This window comes from Stigmatopora argus, chromosome 14 (assembly GCF_051989625.1).
Source record: "Stigmatopora argus isolate UIUO_Sarg chromosome 14, RoL_Sarg_1.0, whole genome shotgun sequence".
In the NCBI taxonomy this organism is placed as follows: domain Eukaryota; kingdom Metazoa; phylum Chordata; class Actinopteri; order Syngnathiformes; family Syngnathidae; genus Stigmatopora; species Stigmatopora argus.
In genome coordinates, this window is record NC_135400.1 from 10,593,866 (window position 1) to 10,616,700 (window position 22,835).

The 22,835-nt window shown below is 41.5% G+C and overlaps 3 protein-coding genes across 21 annotated transcripts in view; 2 read left to right on the forward strand and 1 right to left on the reverse strand.

Annotated features, from left to right (window-relative positions):
- Positions 1-184: 184 nt before the first annotated feature.
- Positions 185-5,918, reverse strand: LOC144089065 (polycomb protein suz12-A-like). Its single transcript, XM_077619903.1, has 15 exons — positions 5,455-5,918; positions 4,845-4,891; positions 4,702-4,766; positions 4,198-4,266; positions 4,065-4,114; positions 3,906-3,991; positions 3,507-3,817; positions 3,089-3,197; positions 2,841-3,015; positions 2,676-2,770; positions 2,135-2,278; positions 1,915-2,072; positions 1,644-1,842; positions 1,480-1,559; positions 185-1,400 (listed from the first exon to the last, which is right to left on the reverse strand). Exons 1-15 carry the CDS (start codon positions 5,633-5,635, stop codon positions 1,082-1,084), a joined length of 2,088 nt encoding a protein of 695 aa, XP_077476029.1. The 5' UTR covers positions 5,636-5,918; the 3' UTR covers positions 185-1,081.
- A 2,408-nt stretch (positions 5,919-8,326) lies between these two features.
- alkbh7 (alkB homolog 7) lies at positions 8,327-10,037 on the forward strand. The gene is made up of 4 exons (XM_077619144.1): positions 8,327-8,696; positions 8,909-9,082; positions 9,162-9,286; positions 9,376-10,037. The coding sequence occupies exons 1-4, from the start codon at positions 8,424-8,426 to the stop codon at positions 9,494-9,496; spliced, it is 693 nt and encodes a 230-aa protein (XP_077475270.1). The 5' UTR covers positions 8,327-8,423; the 3' UTR covers positions 9,497-10,037.
- Positions 10,038-10,476: 439 nt separating this feature from the next.
- Positions 10,477-22,835, forward strand: part of cacna1aa (calcium channel, voltage-dependent, P/Q type, alpha 1A subunit, a) — a 60,105-nt gene continuing 47,746 nt past the window's right edge. For 16 of the 19 annotated variants that reach the window (XM_077619882.1, XM_077619891.1, XM_077619895.1 and 13 more), the window contains exons 1-3: positions 10,480-12,031; positions 19,002-19,108; positions 19,195-19,334. In XM_077619882.1, the coding sequence (XP_077476008.1) occupies positions 11,683-12,031; positions 19,002-19,108; positions 19,195-19,334 (596 nt within the window). In that variant the 5' untranslated portion in view covers positions 10,480-11,682. Of the gene's footprint in view, positions 12,032-19,001; positions 19,109-19,194; positions 19,335-22,835 lie in introns of all 19 variants that reach the window. The other 3 variants (XM_077619883.1, XM_077619896.1, XM_077619899.1) reach the window with 3 other exon arrangements.

Genomic DNA, 22,835 nt, shown 5'->3' on the forward strand with positions numbered 1-22,835 from the left:
TACACATTGGAATAAGTCTGATTTTGGTTGTTTTATCATAATGTGGCCTTTGAATAAAGAGTATCAAAAGTGGAATTTAATCAATGCACCTGATTAACCTTTTTTCTTCATGAAAACTAATTTCAAGCATTTTCTCCATATGCTGGTTTAAGGAAGAAAGCAAAGTAAAGGCACTTGGGCTCTCTGCTGGCTTCACATTTATTAGACCCTATTATTTGCCAGAGGGGGCAACAGGTGTGCGACCCTGCCAGCACTCCTATTTCAAATGGATAGACGTCCATCGTCCTCAATGGCAGCCAACGGATTATTTTTTTGGCAAAAAAAGGCAATATCGGCTCTGAGGCAACAAAGCAGATTCCGGTTCAGACCTCGAATGAAGGGGACGTAGCACATTTGAGTTAAATAACTCAAAGCCTATTGTGATGTGAAATTTAACAAAACATTTAGGCCTCTTCAGTGTTCAGGTGTGCAAAAACATCCACGGTCATTAGTCAGTCAGAAAGCTGGGTCGAGTCCTCGTGTTTTGGAAAAGGGAAAAAAAAAAAATGAAGAATCCAAACCCCCAAATTAATGTGCGATTTCTAAGAACAAACTAAGAGGAAACAAGCAGTAGATACAGCTCAGATCTCAATCCAGAATTAGTCGTTGAGTGCTAAATGTTGGCTTGATCCTCCAAACTAAAGTTCTAGTTCAGGGTTTCTGGTAAACTCCAGTCATTAGTCAGTTATACTGACACCCAACAACTGGAGCACTGGAAATGTCATCATGTTTTGGGATAAAGAAAAATCTACTCTCTGTGATCTAAACTTCTTCAGTTTTCAAGATCTCAAAATCAGTTAAATTGGTTAAAGGGTCCAAACCAAATCAGGTTCAGTTTTTGGTGTCCACATACATAGACAAAGTTCTGTGGAAAACCTGAGGTTCTGGCGTTTCCTTTGTCCTTCAGTCTTGGTAAACTCAAAGACATTCTACTGACTGAAATTAAAAAAAAAAACGAGGCTGGCGTGTCTGTGCTCAACAATGCAAAAACTTCGTTTCAAAATCATTGATGTTCCAAATTCAAACTCCTGTTCAGTTCCAATCAGTTAAAAACACTGGTCTGATTCTCCTGCCCACTGCCGGAGCCTTGGTGCTGGTATGAGTCGAGCTCCGACTCGGTCGGAGACTCCATCGCCGTCACCCATTCGTCGTCGTCGTCTTGCGCTTGTTTACCCCCTGGGGCGGCGGCCTGAAGTCTGGCCATCGCCCGGTCGATGGTTCTGGTGGTGACCAGGTTGAAGTCGTGCATGCTGACCAGGTGCAGCAGGAAGTTGCGGCGCAGGTTTTGGGCCATTAGATGATCACGGTGCAGCTCGGTGAAGACCAGGCACGCCTCGTTCATTTGGTGATCGGCAATGAAACTGCAGGGAGAAGCAAAATAAATAAATAAACCATTGACAAACTCTTGCTTATGCGCTCTATAGCAAGTTGAGAACATACCCGTGCTTCATGACGTGAAGGTTCCACAGCTTCATGATCTCCTTCTCGCCTTCATTCACGTCGGTGAAGTCCTCGATTTGCTGAGGACGGACAAAAAAATAAAAAATAAATAAAGGCACCATGATGGTGGACTAGCGTTAATAAATGTGTGTTCAATCGGAAACCTTGACAGTCTTTTCCTTGAGCCAGTCGGGGTCCCTCTCGTCCTCACTGTCCACGTCCATCTCCTGCGGCGGGCGGGGCACGCAGCTGTCGCTCCGGAAGTATAGTCTGTTGTGCCCGCTCACGTACGAGCGGGGGTGCTCGCGCTCGCCGTCCTCGCACTCCAGGAACTCGGACAGGCTGGGCTTGCCGCGCTTGGGCCTGCACGTTCCGGAGAAGAACATTCATCCATCCCAAGTCAGGAGTTTTAAGAGGGCGGCGCCCCTAGGGTACCTGCAGACCAGGACACGTGTGACGGCCGCCCTCTTGACGGGCCCGTTGCGGCTGAAGGCGAATCCGGGCTGGCCGTGGACGTCCTGAGGATTCCCAGTGTACGAGCCGTCGTAGCTCTTGTTGATGGACACCTGGATTGTGGCTCCTTTGGGGTGAGGCTGCGAGACAACGCCTGTTAGCCGCTCGCATCTTTGTTATAAACGGCTAGCTGTCCACTAACCACGTAGTTGAAGACGAAACGCGAGTGCGACAGTTTGAGGTGCTTGAGCAGACTGTACAGCTTCCTGCAGTTCAGAGTGCACCAAGGACAGTGAAGGTCATCTCGAGCCTCCGTCTGCTGACGACTGTTGTTGTTGTACTGGAACTATATGCGACGTAAACAAGGTAGGTAAAGTATACTCATAGTTTACAACGTTACGAATAGCGTCAGGGTGTCCAAACTACTGCATGGTGGCAAATTATGAAAATGTAATTGAATGCATCCCACGCAAGAAGCTTAAATTCAGCCTACATTCGAATGAACTTCTTAGCCTTAACACTAGATGGATCTAGTCACTTCAATAATGCCACTCCATTAGCTCAAAATCTTAATTTAACATGATGTCAATTTCAGCTAATACCTTTTTACTGTTTTCTCTGATTCTGATCTCCTGCTAAACAAATGTAGACTTAAGATTTTAAGATGGACCACGCGTCTTTTGATTTTCCCCCCAAAAAATGGACACCCCTGGAGTCAGATATGCCGATTAATAGTATATTACCTGGTAGAAGATGCGTAGTTTGTGTTGAGGTTCCGCTGGGATGTGTTCTCTGATTCTGGTGAGGACTTTGTCAGTGTTGATGCTTTCTTTCACAGCTGGAGACAAACAAATGCTGTCAGTCGGCCCGGAAGCTTCTACAAGTTTCTCACGTCTCAGCGGTCTGACCATGCGCGGCAGTTCTCGGCGCCTCAGCCCCCTTGCTCTCCTGGTTGGCGTCCAAATTTCGTGTAGCCAGAGGTTTGGCCACGGGGGCCGTAGAGCCATCCCGCGGGTTGTCTGTCCAACGCAGAGCGAAGTGGAGAGTCGGACTGTCGCAGAAGGTCTCTAACGGAGGCAAGTGCTACACGTGCAAACACGAAACAAAACGTTGTGGAAACCAATTACACACGTCTGTCGGGCACAACTCCCATCACCTTAGTGTCCAGCATGGTTTCCCACGTGGCCGTCATGTTGTTGTGAAGACTTTGCTGTGTCGCGTCTTGCATGGAAACTTCGTAGTCGCCATCGAGCAGCTGCAGGCGACTGTAAAAAAAAAAAAAGGTACCCAGCGGTCTTAAAAAAACGAAGATGTTCCCATAATTTTGGTTTGTTGCCTAAAGGATTGCTTCCACCTCACTCCATTATCATATAATAATTTGGATTTAGTGTGCATGGTCTAAGGCACCTTTAACGATAGCCTTCCTGAGACTATTTTTGTGAGAAGGCGAGCTATTTCCAGGTACACAGAGATTTTTTGGGCAAAACAAGACTCATGGTGCCACTACACAGTTTGCTAGGATGACGTTGCTTGCTAAAGTTGTTTCAGACTGGCTATTAATAATAGTACATCACCTGTTCTTATCAAAGACAGTCATCTGCGCCACCAGCATGCTTTGGGCTTCCTCTTTGACCGGAGAACTCCGCCTCTTTCTGTCCAGGACTTCTCCGTTAAAGGCCGGCACGTGTTCGTATCCTGGTCGGGACACCCGAAAAAGCAGCGAGTAGGACTTGACCGTGTGCGAGTTGCTGGCTTGGAATTCGCTGCTCGGGAGCAGCAGGCTTGGAAAGCTTCCAGAATTCACCGAAATGGTGGAATTCAAGTCCGGGTTGAGTGGAACTTGTTTTTTCCCTGCCGGTACCTGCTTCACCGGACAGCTCACGTCCTGCCAGGGAGGAAAACCACCCTTGTGTCAGATTTGTGGCGACAAACGTCCAATCCATTTGAACCGGGAGTACGCTGAAGAGTCTTACCTTCCTCTTTTTGTGACAAACTTTGACCAGAAGGACCTCCAAGGACACAGTCGTCTGCTCGTTCTCGCAGTCTTGAGACGGTTGCCCTGTCAACAAAGCAAATCAGAAGTCAGAATCATATTTAAGAGGGAAAATTGATCAGGCGGGACACAAGCTCACCCGATTTGTGGAAGAAGCCAGTGAAGGTGAGCTGAAGATTGGAAGCCAGACTGGTGGGAGAACCACATGGAGTTGCTCATATTTGCATTAAAACAGCTCAAAAACAATATCACGATTGGAGGTGTCTTCTTACCCACAAGTTTCCTTTTCTCCTCGCATCTTTTCCACTCGGAAGAGCAAGTTGTCCACTTTGGAGCTTTTCCTGGCCAAATGCATTTCACAAATTCATGTTTCTTTGCTTTCAAACTATAACTAAGGCGGTTTTAAAAAAAAAACGTGTTTAATGTATGCAGCTGCCTCCCAAGGTGATTGTTGGTGTTATTTTCAAACGCTTTCAACTCTTGATTTGTGTGCTGGGAAAAGGCAGCCTGCTGAGTTAAGTGAAAACACCCGCAAGAACGTTAAGAAATTCTAATTGGGAACTTGTAGAGTTAGATTTAAAAAAATAAATAAATAAAAACACCTTGAATGTAAAAGTTTATTTCTTTTGTTTTGATTTTATGGCTTAATTTTTTTTTTCTTAATTAAAAAAAGCTATTCACCAACATCCAAGGCCATGAATTGAAAGTGAACCGCTGCCATATCATAAAGATGACAAAACTACATTTAAAAAAAAGTTTTTTACGGTCATCTTTACCTCTTGGAGTTCTTCCTTGAGTTCCTGTGGGACATATAGGTGAGACTCCTGTGTAAGAATATGGGCTAAAATTGGAAGGGAAAAAAATATTGTTACAGTAATTCCATGTTATCGTGTTTCAAAAACCTAAAAGTCAAACTCACGGCTATCAAGTTTCTGGTGCGCAGAAAGCGGTAGATCTGGGTGGGCTCTGTAACAAGGGGGAAAAGGCAAAGTTGATCATCTATAACTGTCAAAAATAGATGATGAGTTAACTGCTTGCAGCAAAAAAGTATAAACTTGAGGTTAAAAAATGTTGGGGAAAAATATATCTTTTTTTATTGTTGCTTCATTTAATGACTGATGTACTAATAACCCTTTCATGGAATATGGCTATAATGTTGGGATAACTGTACAAATTGGGGAAAAATACATATAAAATTGCAAAAAATATGTGATCAGGACCTCCCAACTTTTCGAAAAGTTCATTAGTGATCTCAACTTGGCTTAAATCTTCTGCAAAACTGGATTTATAAAAAAATAACAACTAATGGTCAAGAAAAACAACATAGCTTCTCCTGAAGTTACATCCAAAAGAGGACGATACACATTTTATAACTAGATATGGTGTAAGTTGCAAAAATAAAATAAAGTCTTAAAAGTGTTTATGCACACACCCAAAAAAAACATTCAGTGAAGCTACAAAAACTATAGCAAAAGCGTTTACACAGTTGATTATGCAATTGGGGTGGAATTTGAGCGCTTGGAACTCACTCTCGAAGGCCTGGAGGAACAACTCGTGGTCGGCTTGGACGAGCTGCATGTTGGGCTTCTTAGAGTCGGACGAGGAGGAAGAGGAAGAGGAAGAAGGCTGCAGTCCGTTCGCCCTCATCCCGCCGCCTGAAGAGGTCACCGGGAGGCCTCCGGTCGAGGATCCGTTCTTGTGTGGAGCCATCCGTCGGAACCGCGAGAGCTTTCTTCTTTTTTCTTTTTCTTGCCTATAGCGTCTCGATAAAATAAACTCAAGGCTGGTTTCTTTGTCAAAAATTAGAAGACAGATCAGACTCTCGCCATGCAGATTTCTGTCGTTTACATTTCCAAGCGGGGATCGAATAAGGCGTTTTGCCGGGCTAGAGTTTACGAGGCCGGCGCGGAACTGCGGTCAAGTGAGCCGTCGTTTCTCTTTCCAAAGTCAAGCCAGGCGCACTTCATTTTCGGTTGCCCTCTTTCTTCGGGTTTTACGGCAGGGGGGCAGGAAATGGCGCACACGCGCATGAACAGAGAGAAAAACGCAATACGATGACGTCACCACCGCTCTCATTCGAATCCTACTTTGCAATTTAATTGAATCAAAATAAGCCTAATTGACCAATAAACTCCACTTTAAAAAAATAAAATCGCATTTTATACAGTCGTGTAAAGAAAATCAAATAACGCCATTTATTTTTTTGTAAATTTAATAAGACGCGTTATGACGTCACCATGTAATTCCAGCACAGAGTAAAATTAATACATGGAATTTGTCAATAAAAAAAAAACAAAAGGTATTCTACAAGCAGGTTGGATCCTCGATCACCTGTGTTGATTTGGGTTCAATACGTCAAATGGCCTGGGAGCTATTGGACGAATTAGATGCTAATAACAGTAGTAAAATAATAATTCCTAAATGGAGTTTGCCATTGAAAAACTAAAAGCTGTACGATAAACAGGGAGTAACACCCATCCCCTCTGTTGATTTGGGCTCAGTAGGTCAAATGGCCTGGGATTCATTGAAGAAATGTGGTGCTAATAACAGTAATACATTAATAAATTGAGTTTGTCATAGAAAAACTAAAAGATTACAATAACCAAAAGGTATTTGCCAGGAATCTGCACCGCGAACACGTGCGTACCTGCAACGTCGACAGAACGACGTGCGCGCGCACGTGGGTTTGGTCGAGAAGAAGGCGGAGAAGGACGCATGCTATTCTTAGCAACACACATTTGGAAATTAATGGATGAGGAGAGCGCTCTCCCCCTCTCCTCTCCTCTCTCTCCCAAGTTGACCACCTCCCCTCCCTTCCTCGTATACAGAGACATCTGCAAGGTGTGACCATGATTTTCCATTGCAGGCACAACAAACTGTGACACCTTTTCAATGAGTTGACCACTAAGAATAGTAGCAATTAGATTTTTTTTAGTGCAATAATGTTATGACGTCAACACCTGAGACTCCCACTCAGTGAACGTGTGTTATTTCGGTAGCCAAGGTTATTGTCCAAGAGCAAGATGGAATGATAATTATTTAACAACAAATATAAGCGATTACTGGATGAGCTTCTTCTGCTGAGTATAATATTCATGCATCTCCCCTGGCCTTGTCACCATATAATAGTGAAGCAACCACTTAAAACGAACCTGTACATTTGTTTACTGAAATATGAGAGGAATCATACTATTACTATTACTATTGAAGATGTGTTTTTCCCCCCACAGTTATTATTTAGTCCATCTCACAAGCACAAGAATGGAACACAACATCATAGGACAACCTTTCTTTAAAATCGATTGTGTTTCCTAATTGATTGACTCCGGAATTCGCCGTCTCAGTGAATGGCAAATGACGATACATATTTAAGGGGGACCAGGAGATGTAATTCACCCGTGTTGGAGAAAGATTTGTCTCCTGTTTCCATTCTCGTGCACAATACAATCAATAACAGCACGACCTTAAACGTCTATCTGATACGCCAGAAAGCAAAGCGATCGTTCAGCTTTGTGTCCATTTAAGCAACGCTTCCGACTGTGGGGGCTCGGCGACTCTACCACAAGGGCATGCAGACAGTGGAATATAAATAGATGTTCAACCATTAAGGAGAACTCTAAGTCTATTTGTTTTTTGTTTTTCTTTTCAATCTTTTTAAAAGAGGATGAAAATTAAATTGAAACAAAGTGGTTGTTTACATTTTCTTACTACAAAATGAGACTGCGTAGCCTGCTTCCACCATTTTAAGTGTCTTCAGATACCATGGCAGTATGACCTGGTTATGGCAGTTGCTATGGACCAAATTTCATACAATAACAATAATTTAAGAGGTTCTGCTGCATTTCAGTGCGACCTAAAATGACCCAGCGGATGATTATTCACAAGCACAAATCTTTGGTAACAGTTTGACCCAATTTCAACTCATTATATCAATACTTTTTTCATCCCTGGTGCAATAATTTAATGACGATGAATTGTAAGGGAAAAAAAAGTGAGGTATATACTGTGGGTATGTATGTTTGCCGTGTTCTTCTCTGCAAATGTATTTTTTGGTCAACCCAAAAAATTGTGGTTAGCTGACGACGTCTTGAGATGTGAGGAGAGGGCTAGAAAAGGAGTGTCGTGACTCAATGATTCATAAGACTGAATTATTTAATAGTTGGATGCTTGTAGTGCACTATGCCCCTGCTGAACCCACTCCATCTGATGTAGAGTTGAGATGTTAACCTCTGCAAGACGAATCTAAACGATTGGATCAAAAACCTGGATGTTTGATACAAAAAAAGGTACACTGATGGTAAAGTAACAGTAGTAACGATACACAATCGATTTCTACTGAACTCTACCGGTCAGAGTGAAGAACTACAGCCTAACTCCAAAACAAGTATCATTTCACTACGCTACCCATAATGCATCACATTTTAAATATGGCGTCCTACATAAACTCGTTGAAATTCTAAAACACTTACAGGATAGAGACTATTTATACGGCAGGAATATGAAATTGTTAGTGAATGCAGTCAAAACTAAATATAAGCTAGCTTTTCACACAAGTTCGGTTCGTTATCTGAACTCTCTGGCTGATAGGGATTCGAAAACCGAAGGGGATGCGCCACTGGTGATAGGGTCAAGCCGGGCATTGTTGCAGAAACTAGGGACACAGGTAGAGGTAAGGACGGCCTTCATTACGGAGGAGGAGGAGGGGGCCCTCCTGCTGGAACTGGAAGCAGGTTTGAAGAAGAAACGTTACGAATTCGATCACTGGGATGACGTGAGTCTTAAATATGTGTCCATATGAGTACATTACCTGTAGGTCATAAGCCAGGGGTCTCCAAAGTGGTCCTCAAAGGCCAGGTCTTTGTGGGATACTCTGGAGAACCCCATAACATCAAGATTGGAAGATTGGATTGATATGCTAGAAGCTGATCTCTTATTGAATCCAATGTCGACATAAAATTTGCATGTTGATTTCCTCCCTCACAGGCTATTCATGGATTCAGAGAAACCGAACGTTTAACGTGGAGTGAAGGGTGTCAGGCCATTTTAGCCCGTGTACGTTCAGTAGCATTTGCTTCTGGAAGCTCACTTCTTGGGCCCGTTCATGTCCTGGATCTGGATAAAACTGGTTATATTAAACCTCACATTGACAGTGTTAAGGTAAAGAACATTCCAATACAATTTTGGAGACACATATAAATGACATTTTCTAACTGCATATCTGTTTTCGTTTTTACAGTTCTGTGGCAGCACGATCTCTGGATTGAGTCTTCTCTCAGATAGTGTCATGCGGTTAGTTAAAGAAGATTCTCACATTGAGTGGCTAGATCTGCTGCTGCCAAGGCGCTCCCTCTACATCCTAAGGTTCAGCAGAGAGTACCATACTCTGTAGTTGAAGTAGTTATGCCTACACTTTGTTGAATCACTCATTTTTATCGCCTTGTATTTTGCAGGGACCAGGCCAGATATGACTTCACTCATGAGATCTTAAAAGATGAGGTGTCTACGTTTAATGGACATCGAGTGCCACGACAGCGACGTATCTCTGTTATTTGTCGGAGTCTTCCAGCTTAAATGCACTTTAATTCTGTATGTGTTGTGGGTTTGAGCTACACGATCAAGACATTGTAAATTGATTCAGTGGTTGATGTTGTCATCCTTACTGTTGCAAAGTAAAGTGAAGATTTGGTTTGTATATGATGAAATTACTCCATCAACAAGTATTAGCTGAGTCCACATTTTCACAGATTATATTAAATGGCTCCTTCACATTTGTGAATATTTTTTCAAACTCCAGCATGTTGATTTTGTAGGCATGGTGACAATCTCAAACCTATTGGGGGAGAAAGTCATTACTTGTTCACAGCAGTAACTGATTCTTTTACTTAGTACATATTTTTTTTCATGCTTGTATTCCCCAATATTGACACAAACCTGTGCCCGGGTGTTGAAATGTGACTTTCATATTTGCACACCTTTTATTTGAAGAAATCATTATCATTTGCCATTTTTTCCCCACGTTTTCAAGTACATATACCCCGCCTTTAAAATAAATGTATAATTCACAACTGAAATACTTAATTGAAAGGTAAAAATAAATATTTATATATATGTATGTATGTGTGTATATGTACATACTGTAGTATAAAATATAATATTTTATATTTCCCATACATATAAACGCCAAGTTAACCATACCCTCACACACAGGTGTGGACACATAATTAAACGACAAGCTTGGCATGGTGAGCCGTTCAAGTAGGAACCCACCAAAATAAAACAAATTATAGTTCTGCTGACTGCTGTATAACAGAATCCTCAATATCTCGAAAACTAAAACATCATAAAAGAAACTTTTTTTCCGCACAAACATTTACCAACCATTTTAGAGTGGATCGGACATTATTAGGCAACTGATGAACTCTAAATGACCTATTAAACAATCGAATATTCTCCAAAACAATAACGACACCAACAAAACTTTTTGCGGCACAAACTAATGCCATTTTATTTGTTTTATTTCCTGTATGGAAGGGCAACTTGACGCTAATGCGTCATTAAGTATGTGCAGCTGCAGCGCAAACAGGGAAGCAGCGTGCACGAATATGGCGTAATTGTCTCCGCGTCAATTAGAAACAATCCGTTTCTACCATTCCCTTCATTTTTGTCTCGATCCGTCCATCCATCTGTCCCTCCATTCCTGCGTCTCTCTCCTCCTCCCCCCTGGGGCTGCTGGTAGAGGAACCTCACCCCCCCCCTACCATTACCACCATACACTCCTTACAGAGGACGCTTAAGGAGGATATCCAAGCGGTCCGAGAGGACGGAGGTTTGATTTAATCGGGACACGGCGAGATTTTTGTTTTTTTTCTTCATTTTTTTTTCACGAGAGGTTGCAAGGCATCAGGAAAAAAGCTGTCCCACGCGTCTATGACGCCGTGTCCTCTCCGTCCGTGGATGGCTAAGCAGGTGTTGCAACCAGGGAGGAGGATGCTCTCCACTACGACGGCATGGACATTTTAAAGCAAAGGAAATGCTCCGGTTTGCACGCTGTTTTATATTTTTAAACCAATGACATTTTTTCCTCTCTTGCACTCGAGCCTTGTCAGATTCTCCACTTAAAGGTAAAATCGGCATTGCTACCTAATTGCAACATACTATACCAAATATTGCGTTTTTTTTCTCTAAAAAATAATTAAATAAATAATGGTAGCATTTTATTTCAGATGCTTTTTCACTCAGCATTTTTTTTCAGGGTTATCAGATTGCACCATGAACGTTTTAGGTGTTCTTTTTTTTAACATTAGATTCCTTGAATGTTAGAAATCACGGAGGCCCGTGTCATTTTAAAGGCGTGTGTACTGTAGTGACATGTTGTCATGACAGTGAAGAACTAAATCTTGTGGCTTCTGTGGCGCGTTCTGATGCAGCAGCCATGACGAGCCGCGGTTCGTGCTGAATACGTCCGTCCCCGCGATTTGATGCTGGGGGATCGTCCTCGGGGTTCGGAAGGATTCAAGGAAAGTGTAGGACTGAACGTTTTATTCCTTCGCATCCACGACTGGCCCCTGGCAGAGACGCGCAGGGAAGGTGGTCTCTGCATGGACGCCCAGGTTGCTTAGGCCACAAGCTGCAGAATCGTGACCCATTTGAACATATGAGATGTTCTGATCCGGATGGGATGTAATGTGTGGCTGTGCAGCTAAGCATTGGTCTCCTTCTCCGCTCCTTTGTCAAGATTGGCTTCTGGTTTCCAGAGAATGGCGCGGTTTGGAGACGAAGTACCAGCCAGGTACGGTGGAGGGCCTGGTGGAGGGGGCCCGGGTGGCCGTGGTGGAGGGAGACAAGGAGGACCCCACGGACATGCTCACGGACATGGACACGGGCACGGGCATGCCCACGCTCACGGGCATGGAATGGGACATGGTCCGCCTGGTGGCCCGGGAGGCCAGAGAATGTACAAGCAATCCATGGCTCAGAGAGCCCGGACTATGGCCTTGTACAACCCCATCCCAGTACGCCAGAACTGTTTCACAGTCAACCGCTCCTTGTTCATTTTCAGCGAAGATAACTTTGTGAGAAAATACGCCAAAAAGATCACCGAATGGCCATATCCTTTACCTGTACTGTCGTAAGTATAAGCCTGTTGGAGATGAGCTAGGCTCAGTGTTTTAAGAGCAACTGAAGGTCTTAAGCGAGAATGCTTGTCCACATAACTTAGGCTAGACTTGTAATTTACGCTTAATGAAAAGGTGGCGGCAAAAACCTCAGCCTCCCTTTTTTTATGGGCTGTTGATTGGCATCAATCACCTCTGCTAGTAATTCCACGTCACATCATGTGGGAGCTTGATATATGAGCCCTGAATGGTCTATGTTAGTGTGTGTGTGTTTGTGTAATTGTATTTTGATGCAGCTAGAAAGGGGTGTGGGCGGTATTTAGGGGGGCGCTGCTGGTTGCTGATGTCAGCAAGTACCGATTAGGTAAAAGAAATGAAAGAGGAAGGATATAGGTGATGCCGAGAGAAAACAATGCCTGCTTCAGTGTGTATGTGTCTATACTACATTTGTTTTTAATGCTTTGTGAGGACAAAGGATTATATCAAGGAGGCAGTGTAGGGTCTCCAGATAAAAGAAATTAAAGCCTCTTTCGTCGTATGTGTGCTTGTTTGTGACATAAATTTCCATATTGCACGTGTAGTCTTTCTGGTTACGGTGCATGAGAGCATAATGGCACAGCCTACCTTTGGAATGTTAAGACAGTGGGTGGGTTTTGTAGTATTTTCTTTCCATTATTGAAAATGAATGAATGAATGTTCATAATGGTAAAAATGACTCAATTTCCTCTGCACACTATTTTTTTTCCTTTGTGTGTACGTGTGTTAGCAATTTTATCTTCCAGAAATCTGCACATTGCACCATTCTGTGCAAATGAATAGGGAGTGATTCCTCCAGCTTTAAGATGGGGGATGTTGGTCTGAGTCTGCTTAAAATTAAGTTTTTGCATTGTGGGTGAAAATGATAGGTGAATGAAAAGGGAAGTAAAGATTGTATTGATCACTTCTGATACTTGAATGGTGACAAAACATCATACATTAATTAGGCTGCTGTGGTGAAACCCAAGAACTACTTGTATGCTTATGACTCAGTATATGTAGTAAATGACAGAGTAACGTATAACTTGGATTTTGAGTGCATAACTTGAATTGAATGCCTTTATTGTCATTACATTAGTACAATGAGTTTTAAAGCTTCACCATAACTTGATTTTTGCAAGAATGTTCAAACCAGTGGTTTTCAATGTTTTTAATTGAAAGAGCAATTGATAAAAATCTGAGCATAATTATAATTAAAATACAGGTATTTTTTTAAATATTGGGGTGGGGCTGGTTTGGGTAGGTGTATGTTTTTTGTTCTTTTTGTTTTTTTATTTGCTATGCTTGGATAAAATGCATTTGTTATTCCATTATGGTAGATGGCAGTGGTGATCTCATGGTCAAAGTGTATTTTGGGAGTTCTAACTACGGGAATTTTTGGTCCATGTACATGAAAGATCCATGCTTCACTTTCACGTAATTAGAAATATCCCTGTGCAGTTGCAGAGAAGTGCAGTTTAAAGCAGATTCCATTTTTTTCAGTGCATAAAAAAGATTTTAAATACCAAACAATAACTTGTCGATTGTGCATCCACTGGTCAGACTCATGTTGATAAGGTGATTCAAGAGTCATATCTGAGTGAAGGGACATCGAACCGAAACACTCTATGGCTTCAGGCACCAGATGCTGGTGTCTCAGTGGACTCATTGAGAATCTTTATTTATTTGAGGGCTTACCCTGGACACCAGGGAGTGACACATAAATAACCAATAAGCACATCCCTATTTAGACAGACATTTTTATGGGTTTTTAATTAGGATTGGCATACCACAAAGATACTATCGATATCTTTTGGGTGGGGCATAAGGAGGTCAATAGCTGTTGTTTTTAGCATTCTTATAGTACTGAATGCGCTGATTCCAAGTTCCATAATATTTCACGTATAGGATGATGGAAATCAAAGCTTGCCTTGACATGCTGCCTTTCTGAAAGTTGATCTAAAATGACCCTTTGACCTTGCCAATTGTATAATGTCATATAGTGAAGTTACTGTGTGACAATGGGTTCTGTTATTTACCTGTTTTGTATTTGCATATCAGTTTATTTTCTGCAAATGTGCATTAGGTTTCAGTTCAATTCACATGATAGTCGAATCGCATACTCATAAAAACACTTTGATTTGTATGTGCAGCATCATTTACAGACGCGAGTCACACCCACAATTAGAAATGGAGAAAGAGACCAGCTTGTTTTGAGGTGGGTGGAATAGGTGATCTATGTTTACTGTGGAATCTAATTTATTTAATACATTACCCAGGCATTTGCTAAGTAGTCAGAATTTATTTAGCCTGAGTCTGCGTGTGAGGTTATTGGAATATCTGTCTACAGGTGCTTTATCTTTTGTTTACATAGTGGTTACATCTTGAAGATAGTGGCTGGTCAGTAACTCCCAAGTCCTATTGTTACATTCTAATAATACATTGATTTGTAGTGGCTTCACCTGGCTTAAAAATAAAATTGATCAGATAGTTTTTCAAGTTGGCAGCTTCATTGAAAGGGTGACATGGATATGAGTTAGAGGTCACTGCATGAAAGTGTACATAGTTGGATAAAGATATATTAAAAGGATGATGGGTGATTTATAGCCGATGTCAATCAATCAAAAGGGTGTCCACCCTAAATGGAAAGTAACTGGAAAACAGAAAAAACAATGGTATTTAAAAATATATAATAAGAGCTAGACTAATGTATATTTAATATGACTGCATGTACAGTTGGGCTTCATTTTTTATGTTTGTTTGACTGCCAAAATGTCATTTGTCGGAATAGATTCTAACGCAGTCTTTTGATCATTAAATGGTTTCGTTATCGAATTTATGCAAATATACATGCTTGGTGTGGAAGTACAGAGAAAATCTTTGGCTTCTGTTGTGTCTTTGAAAGTGCTGCTTGAGGAGAGACATGAAACGGGGGATGGACATGCAGTAGCAGGGGGGAAAAAAGAGGATGCCCAAGTGTGAGACACTGTTGAGTTATGCCAAATGATCACGAAGTCGTGCGTCATACTGTGCCTGCTTTTAAATCATTTACCGCTATATAATAGTGATTAAGACATTCTGAATGATGTTGAGGGTTCTTATGGAGAAGCCATAAATCAAGTACACACAAATACATTCTCAAATGGGCTAAATCCTGAATGAGAGTTGCGTTTACAGCAATTATCTAACAACATTTTGTCTTGCTGATGTCAACAGAAGACAAGACAGGTCCACACAAACACTTTTAAACCCTCTGCCCCCCCCTTGACCTCCTTCTATCCATCTCTGAATGATAGGACATGATGTTTTGTCGTCACCTCTCACCATCCTTGCACCTTTTCGCTCTTGCTCCTACCTGATCTGTCATCCTTCCCCCTCCTACCTCTTCCCCGCCACCGCTGTCCCACTCACTCTCTTCGTCACTACATCTTGTCCTTCCTTTCGCTTTTTATGATGCTAATTTAAGCATTGTGGAGGTGTTTTGATCCTGACAGCTGCGACTTGTGTTTGATTTGGTGTATGGGTGTGCTTGCATGCATGCATGGGTGTTTGCCCTCAAGGTTCGGTAGGCCTAACTCATGGCATTTGACTGCCTGGTAATAAATATGCGAATCTGTCTCTAGGCCAATACTCACATTTACACAGATGGTATCTTATAGAAGCTTACACCAATCATACATACAATATCGCACATTGAAAGTCGTGCAAAGACGCATATCAATGTTGCTGACTTGTAATTTCATAGATTCGAAAAATATTAACCTCATTTCTGTGTGTGTGTGTGTGCATGAAATTCACATGTTCTCCCCATACTTTAATGTGTTTTCTTTTGGTACCCTTACATGCTCTCATGCTTCTGAACTGTTTATAGGGGCTAGTATGAATCTATGGTTGTCTTTATGTGCCATCCAATTAGCTCATTGTATATATCAAGACTAAACCTGGTCTGATATTCTGGTCATATTGTAGTCTAGATTTGAAGTCTCTTTAACAGATGTGAGAAAATGTCACAATAAAACTCAGTAATGCATGATGGCAGCAACATTATCCTTTCCGGCAATTTGCCTCCACCTATATCTGCTATACATTACTGTTTCCACATTGGCAAATATATTCAGATGATTGGTCTTTTTTTTAAAATTTCTTTTTGATCCATAAAACAGGGCATTTGAAAAAGGCTGTGTAGACTGGAGAGTAGATTTTGGAGGGAGGGTGCCGTGACGTTGGAAAAGAACTATTTTGGTGCACTGGCATACGTGACTAGAGAAAGAAATAGAGGGGATACTGTGTGATGGATTGATTTCCCAATTCTTGTCTTCTTTGGTCACGTGCTATGGGTGCTACTCGACAAAAATGTGTTTTGCGTGGCTGCACGCCTGCTTCACTGTTGTGCCGAACACACACTGACAGAGGAAAGCAGGTGAATCCATCAAATCAGCAGACACTGCCAGTTACCAATGACCGATAAACATTATGTAAGAAACATGCTAGAATGAGACTTTGTGCTCATCTCACACATACTAGCATCAGCATCTTGTGAAAGTGGCAATTCAGCTGTATTTGGGTGATGAGAGGGGGTGGCAGTAGCAGGGCTGAGGCAGGCACAACATATGCAGTATAGAATATACAGGAGGAGGAATGGAGGGCGCCTGCAAGGACTAAAACACTGATTGATGCTAAATCCTTCTGAGAGAGGCCAAGCAGGGCTAAACTGGCCTTTGGGCAGTCCAATTTGTCTAGCAATGTAGTCAAACATTGTGCCAGTGTGCTGTGAAGGTACAGTAAACTCATTATATATTTGTTCCGACCTTACTGTGTGGAGTTTGCATGTTCTTGCCCGGCCTGCATGGGATTACTCCCAACCCTAAAAACATGCAGAGTAGGCTGGTTGATCACTCTAAATTGCCCCCTAGGTATGAGTGTGATCATGAATGGTTCTCCATCTCCTCACGTCCTGCAATTGGTTGGCCACCAATTCAGGGGGTCTCTGCCTGGTAACCACAGTTGGCTGGGATAGGCTCCAGCACCCCCCCCCCCCCACATCCCTTGTGAAGATATGCGGTACAGAAAATGAATGAATGGATTTATATAATAATAATAATAATAATATGCAGGTAGCCCTGGTGTTTGTTATTGTCATCAACCACTGTCTGTGTATTTAAACTCCGTGTTTGTGTGCATCGGCGTGAGAGTATTTTCTGTCGTGCGTTATGTTGCCCTTCGTTAGTGTGCGTCTCCCTCATCTTTGTCCTTGCGCGTTAAGTTTGTTTTCTTTGTGAATTTTTCCCATTTTAGAGTTTGTAAGCTGTTTTCTATTGGCATTTTTTGTTAATCCTTAAGTTTGTGCAGCCTTTTTGTTGACTACTACACTCCACAACCGAGGGAAATCATAACAGTATAATGAAAAGGTAATAATTAGTCAAGAATGATTAGGACAGAAATGTTTGTTTTTAAAGATCTGCATACTGTTAGGCATTGGGCAAACCGGTCCTCAACGGCCACTGTGGGTGCAGGTTTTTGTTCCAACTAATCCAGCACAGACACTTTACCCAATAAAATTTCTTCAGAAAAATGGGCACCAGACTGTAATCTAATGATTGCAATTGTAGAACACCAGATTGGTGAAGAGGTGTCTTCTTTATGGGTTGGAACGAAAACCTGCACTCACTACGACCCTTTGTGGAATAGTTAGCCCATCCCTGCATTAAGAAAAAAAACAATTGCCATGTGTGCCTTGTTTTGCGCGTTATTTGCAACATATGCTCTTGCGGAGTTGCGGAAATGTGTGAAGTGTGTCGAAAGATGGAGTCGTGTAGTGATGACACACACAGTATGGCAGGAGTGTCACATGCGGCATAATGTACCATTTTCCTCCCACTCTACTGCATGTAAGCCCCCCATCCTTTTTACAGTCCTTGTGTGTGTTCTGCCACTAACCTACTTTCCACACAGCTCAGGAGGAAAAAAATACCGCAATACTCTCACACCCCTCTGCCTTGCGTTATCCTTCATAGGAGTGCTCTTTTTGCTCTTCTCTCTTACTTTTCTTACCCTCCCCTCACTCTTTTCAATCACGTCTGAGCCCACAGGTCATCTTCTTTCTCTCTCTTCTATTTTACTCTCTATGTATGTCGTCGTCGTCCCCCCCTTGATACACGCTCATACTCTCTTCCTGGCTGCCTCTGCATTTGCTGACGCTGCATCGCTTACTCTACGCCTCTCTCTTTTTAGATATTGAATGGAGATGGTATGATAGAGAGAGGGAGGATTTATGGGCCCGGCCAGGAAAAGTTGACATGACGAAAAGGATAGATGCAGGAATTGTTGCAGGAAAAAGGAAAAAGAAAATAGCAGCAATGAGGTAGTTTAGGTATATTGAGGCATTGGAGGCGCGGCATGACAAAGGGAAATATAAGAGAGAGAGTAGTGATGTTAGGAAATGTGTGCTTGTTTGCGTCATCAAGAATATTTAGAGGATTTGCGACCCGCTTCTTGGCAAAACATTTCAACGACCTACCAACATCCCCATCACCGTGTAAATGTTTCCACACACTGAAGTGAAACACTGGAGGTGTAAAATGGCAAAGACAAAGCTTAAAGAGAACGAAGCTCCTTCACTCTCAATTCTTTGCTTGCTTTTGAGTCACTGCTATATATAGCCGTGAGAAAGGCGCAGGAAGCAATTCATTATTGAAGATTTATGGCAAAGTGAGAGTCATTTATTTATGTGCTGGATTGCGTGTGTGTACGTGCATGTTAGATGGGCGCAGGGTAAAGAAGTAGTTTGTAAATACTATTATAAACATAACATATCTTCCATTTTCCTGCTAATTAGGTGGTATGCCCAGCTAGATTCGATACAACTAATGTTGCTCAAATTTTGGGGGGATTTTATCTTTATGTGTGGATTTGAGGCATTATTATATTTTCTTAACTGCTTTCCTTCACTCCATTTGAGTGGATGATTCTCGCCACCATCATTGCCAACTGTATCGTTCTGGCACTGGAACAACATTTGCCTGACGGGGACAAGACGCCTCTGTCTGAACGTCTGGTAAGGCAGCCGCAAATGATACGTGGTTCAATTTTGCGCCCCTTTTTTTCCCTTCCATTTCTTAACCTGTCTGCTTTGTTCCTCAGGACGCTACAGAAATGTATTTCATCGGGATCTTCTGTTTTGAATCTGGTATAAAGATCCTGGCTCTGGGATTTGCCTTCCACAAGAACTCCTACCTGAGAAATGGATGGAATGTCATGGATTTTGTCGTAGTGCTCACGGGGTAAGTAAAAATGCACATTTTTAGTCGGTACCTAAATGAAACCTATCAAAGACACTATGTAGTATGTGCACCATGTTATAAAAATGTGAGGTTTAGTTCCGTTGTCTTTTTACAGTGTGTTGTGCATGTGTGTGTGACCTTTCCTATAATGAATGGCCCCATCGTGAGCAAGGCAGCAGTCAGATCACAGAGCAGATCCACAGGCAGCCAGCTGCCCGGGTAGTGAACAAATGCCACAACATTATAGTGCACATAGAGCAGGTGTGGGGGAGGTGGACTTGGACGGAACAGAAAGACAAGGGAAGCAGGTGAAAGTGGATTGTGAGAAGGCCTGTTTATTTTTATTTTTTTTGCTTGGACACAGATGACAGCACATGACATTGATGGTTCTGTGTCTTTTCTTTTTTGTCATAGTCGATAAAAAGGGGTGTAATCTGGTCTCTGTCAACCTCTCCTAGGCAGAATGGGTTGGATGTGGACTGCTGTCAATAGCAGTGAAAACAAATTGGTCATAAAAATGAATGGGCAACTATTTTGATAGTCAATGAATCATTTGGAGACATTGTTGACCTCAAAACATTTTTGAGCCTCTTAATAGTATTTAGTTTTAATTGAAAAACGAACAAACATGGAAAACAGTAAACAAATCGCTTATTTTCTTCCATTTTTTAATTTCCCCCCTCAGTTTTTCCCCCCAATTCCATGGTCAATGAAACATTTGGAGATATTGTTGACCTCAAAAACATTTTTGAGCCTCTAAATAGTATATATTTTTAATTAAAAAACAAATAAACAGGGCACACGGTAAACAAATTGTTTATTTTTCTTTGTTTTAAATTTTTCCCCTCAGTTTTTTTTCTCCAATTTGATGGTCAATGAAACATTTGGAGACATTGTTGACCTCAAAAACATTTTTGAGTCTCTAAATAGTATATATTTTTAATTTAAAAAACAAACAAACAGGGCACACAGTAAACAAATTGTTTATTTTTCTTTGTTTTAAAATTTTCCCCTCAGTTTTTTTCTCTTTTTCGTATTTATTTATTTATTTCTAATTAAAATCATTAATAAAAAAGGAAAACATCTCTAAATATTCTCTTAACCTTTAGGCTTTTGATGTCTCATTAATGACTACAGAAATGTACATTCAAATTTTAGCTAGAAACACGTGGCGAGTTTGATACCTAAGGTCGATAAGGTAAAAACAGTTTGGTATGATAGCAGTATGTCTACAAGATCATTTACGAGACCTTACTGTATTTCCTCCTGTGTGCGCTTTCTCAAAGATACGCCGCTTTCCCGCTGGTAGGTGGGTAGGCGATTCCTTTGACGCAATTGCACAGTGTTGCCATCTTTATAATTCTCTCTCTGAGTGTATTTTAGCAGCACAACCTCTTTGAACATGAAAGGTGTAGCCTTTCCGTCCATCCTGGCCCATATCTTTGATAGCACTGTGACCGGTGTGCATAGACAACCATGTACATTTCCACTTCAAACGCGCTTTCCTATTTCCTACTGGGTTACTTTCTTGTAGACCGGTGGTTGTTCTTTCATTCAAAAGATAAATGCATTAACACACTCAAAGTGACTGCAAATAGATTGGCTGTTCACAACAACCTTGTTGCATAGTCATTTGATTTATGTGCAACCATGTTTCTGTGCCAATGTGTAGTCAAGTTAGGTCAAGTCACTTTTATTTATAAAACCCCTAGCCCATTGGCTGCCACTGGCGGTGATAGACGTCCAATTCAATTGGACCGGGGGCTGGCAGCAATCGAATGATCAGTCCAAATTAATCGGGCGTTTATCCTTGCCAATGGCACTGAGGCATGATCATTAAATGTCAGGCATTGTAGTTAATTTGATGTCTTTTGCTGTTATTGGCAGTGAATGAGCTAATCACAACAGTCTCTTGAAAGACTTCATAGATCCACACTTGATGACACCCCCCCCCCCCCCCCCCCAAAAAAAAAATAGGGAAGTAAAAACTTGAAACCCAAACGCGGATGAAAAGGGGGTGTGTGTCTTCTTTTCAGGGTGAACAGGTTACAATGGGTGTCAAGTGGCCAACATTTATCACTTTAATAGTGCTAGGCAATAATATGTGAAAGTGTGTGTGTGTGTGTATGAGATATAGCTTGAGTGAATAAACTACCAGTGTTTTTTATGCCCACTATTGACTATTAGTCCAATTATGTTTGTTTTATAACCATTCTTCCAGTGTATCTCTGACACCTTTAGCTCATTTTATAGACTGAATTAGGGAAATGAAGAGGGTGGCATTCTTCCTAATATTTTGCAGTTAATTGAAAATAAATGGAAAAGCTATCCTTTCAGTGAATTTAAGGTAAAAGAAAATAGAGTGAATAGTGGTCCCTATTATCCCAGCTCATTATTTCTGGCTGGCATGATTATAGCAAAAGTGCATTTTAGATAATGGACATCATAACAACAGCAAAAAGATAAGTGGAGAGTGTGTTTGGTCAGCCTGGTAGACATAACTAATTAGCCTCATTTAGCTAAGTCAGCAGGTACACAGATGGCAGGAGACATGTGAAATTATGTTTTTATAATGTGTTACATTCCCGTGAGAAGGGGCAGTGGGAAAAGCAATTGTGCTTAGCGTTACTTAAAAGCAATGAGTGGGGCTCTTAAAAAAAGGGCTGCACTGCAAGCAAATGTCTGTTTGATTAAAATGTATGTTCCAATCATTATTGGATATTTTTTGTTTTCCCGTGTTCACTTAATGACCTACATTCCAGCGTGCATTTGGGAAAATTATTCCTACTCAATGTTTGATCTTTCACCGAAAGATGTGTTCACAAGATGTTTGTCTCTGTGCTATATGAGCTTGGTACCTAAATATAACCTATTTTTTTTAGGTTCATGTTAGTTGTTAATGCGCAGAAACAGAAACAAAAGTACCGGGGGAAAACACCTGACTCCTCCTTTTGGCTCTGTTTCCAAGGCAATATAAAGATTCTATCAATGAGCCAAGGATGCAGTTGCCATGGAAACGCTTATGAATGAGAAAGGGCAGAGTAACTGTGGAGACTGTGTGAATGAAGAAGTGCCTCATCCACCTGAGTGTTTGTCATAGCACAGATTTTTTTTATAGTTGACATTATTCTTCATAATTTGTTCCATAAAATGCATGTAATATGAACATCATTTTAGTCAAATGCATGAATGAATGAGAGACATTCAGATTCTTCATTCTGAGTTTTAAAGCAACTGTAATAAAAAATCCTCCTTTTAGTTTGAATGTCAGAAATAAAACGACATTGTTAAAATTAAAGTATAAAGGGTACAAAACCAGTTTGTTGAAGGACATTTCAAAGTGTAAAACCCCTTAATATAAAGTGCTCTTTTTATTCAGTCCTTGGAGAGAACACTTGCCTTCTGGCCAAATGAGGAACCACTAAGGTTCATGAGCAGCTCCTATGATGACTTGATGTCACACATTTTGATTCCAAGGACCGTATAACTACGTGTGCGGTC

Coding starts and splice junctions, on each gene's coding strand:
- alkbh7 (XM_077619144.1), top strand. CDS start 8,424: ATGAAATTGTTAGTGAATGCAGTCAAAACTAAATATAAGCTAGCTTTT. Junction 8,697..8,908: donor AATTCGATCACTGGGATGAC/GTGAGTCTTAAA, acceptor CCTCCCTCACAG/GCTATTCATGGATTCAGAGA. Junction 9,287..9,375: donor CGCTCCCTCTACATCCTAAG/GTTCAGCAGAGA, acceptor TGTATTTTGCAG/GGACCAGGCCAGATATGACT.
- LOC144089065 (XM_077619903.1), bottom strand. CDS start 5,635: ATGGCTCCACACAAGAACGGATCCTCGACCGGAGGCCTCCCGGTGACC. Junction 2,073..2,134: donor GTTTCGTCTTCAACTACGTG/GTTAGTGGACAG, acceptor GTTGTCTCGCAG/CCTCACCCCAAAGGAGCCAC. Junction 1,560..1,643: donor TCAAGGAAAAGACTGTCAAG/GTTTCCGATTGA, acceptor GTCCGTCCTCAG/CAAATCGAGGACTTCACCGA.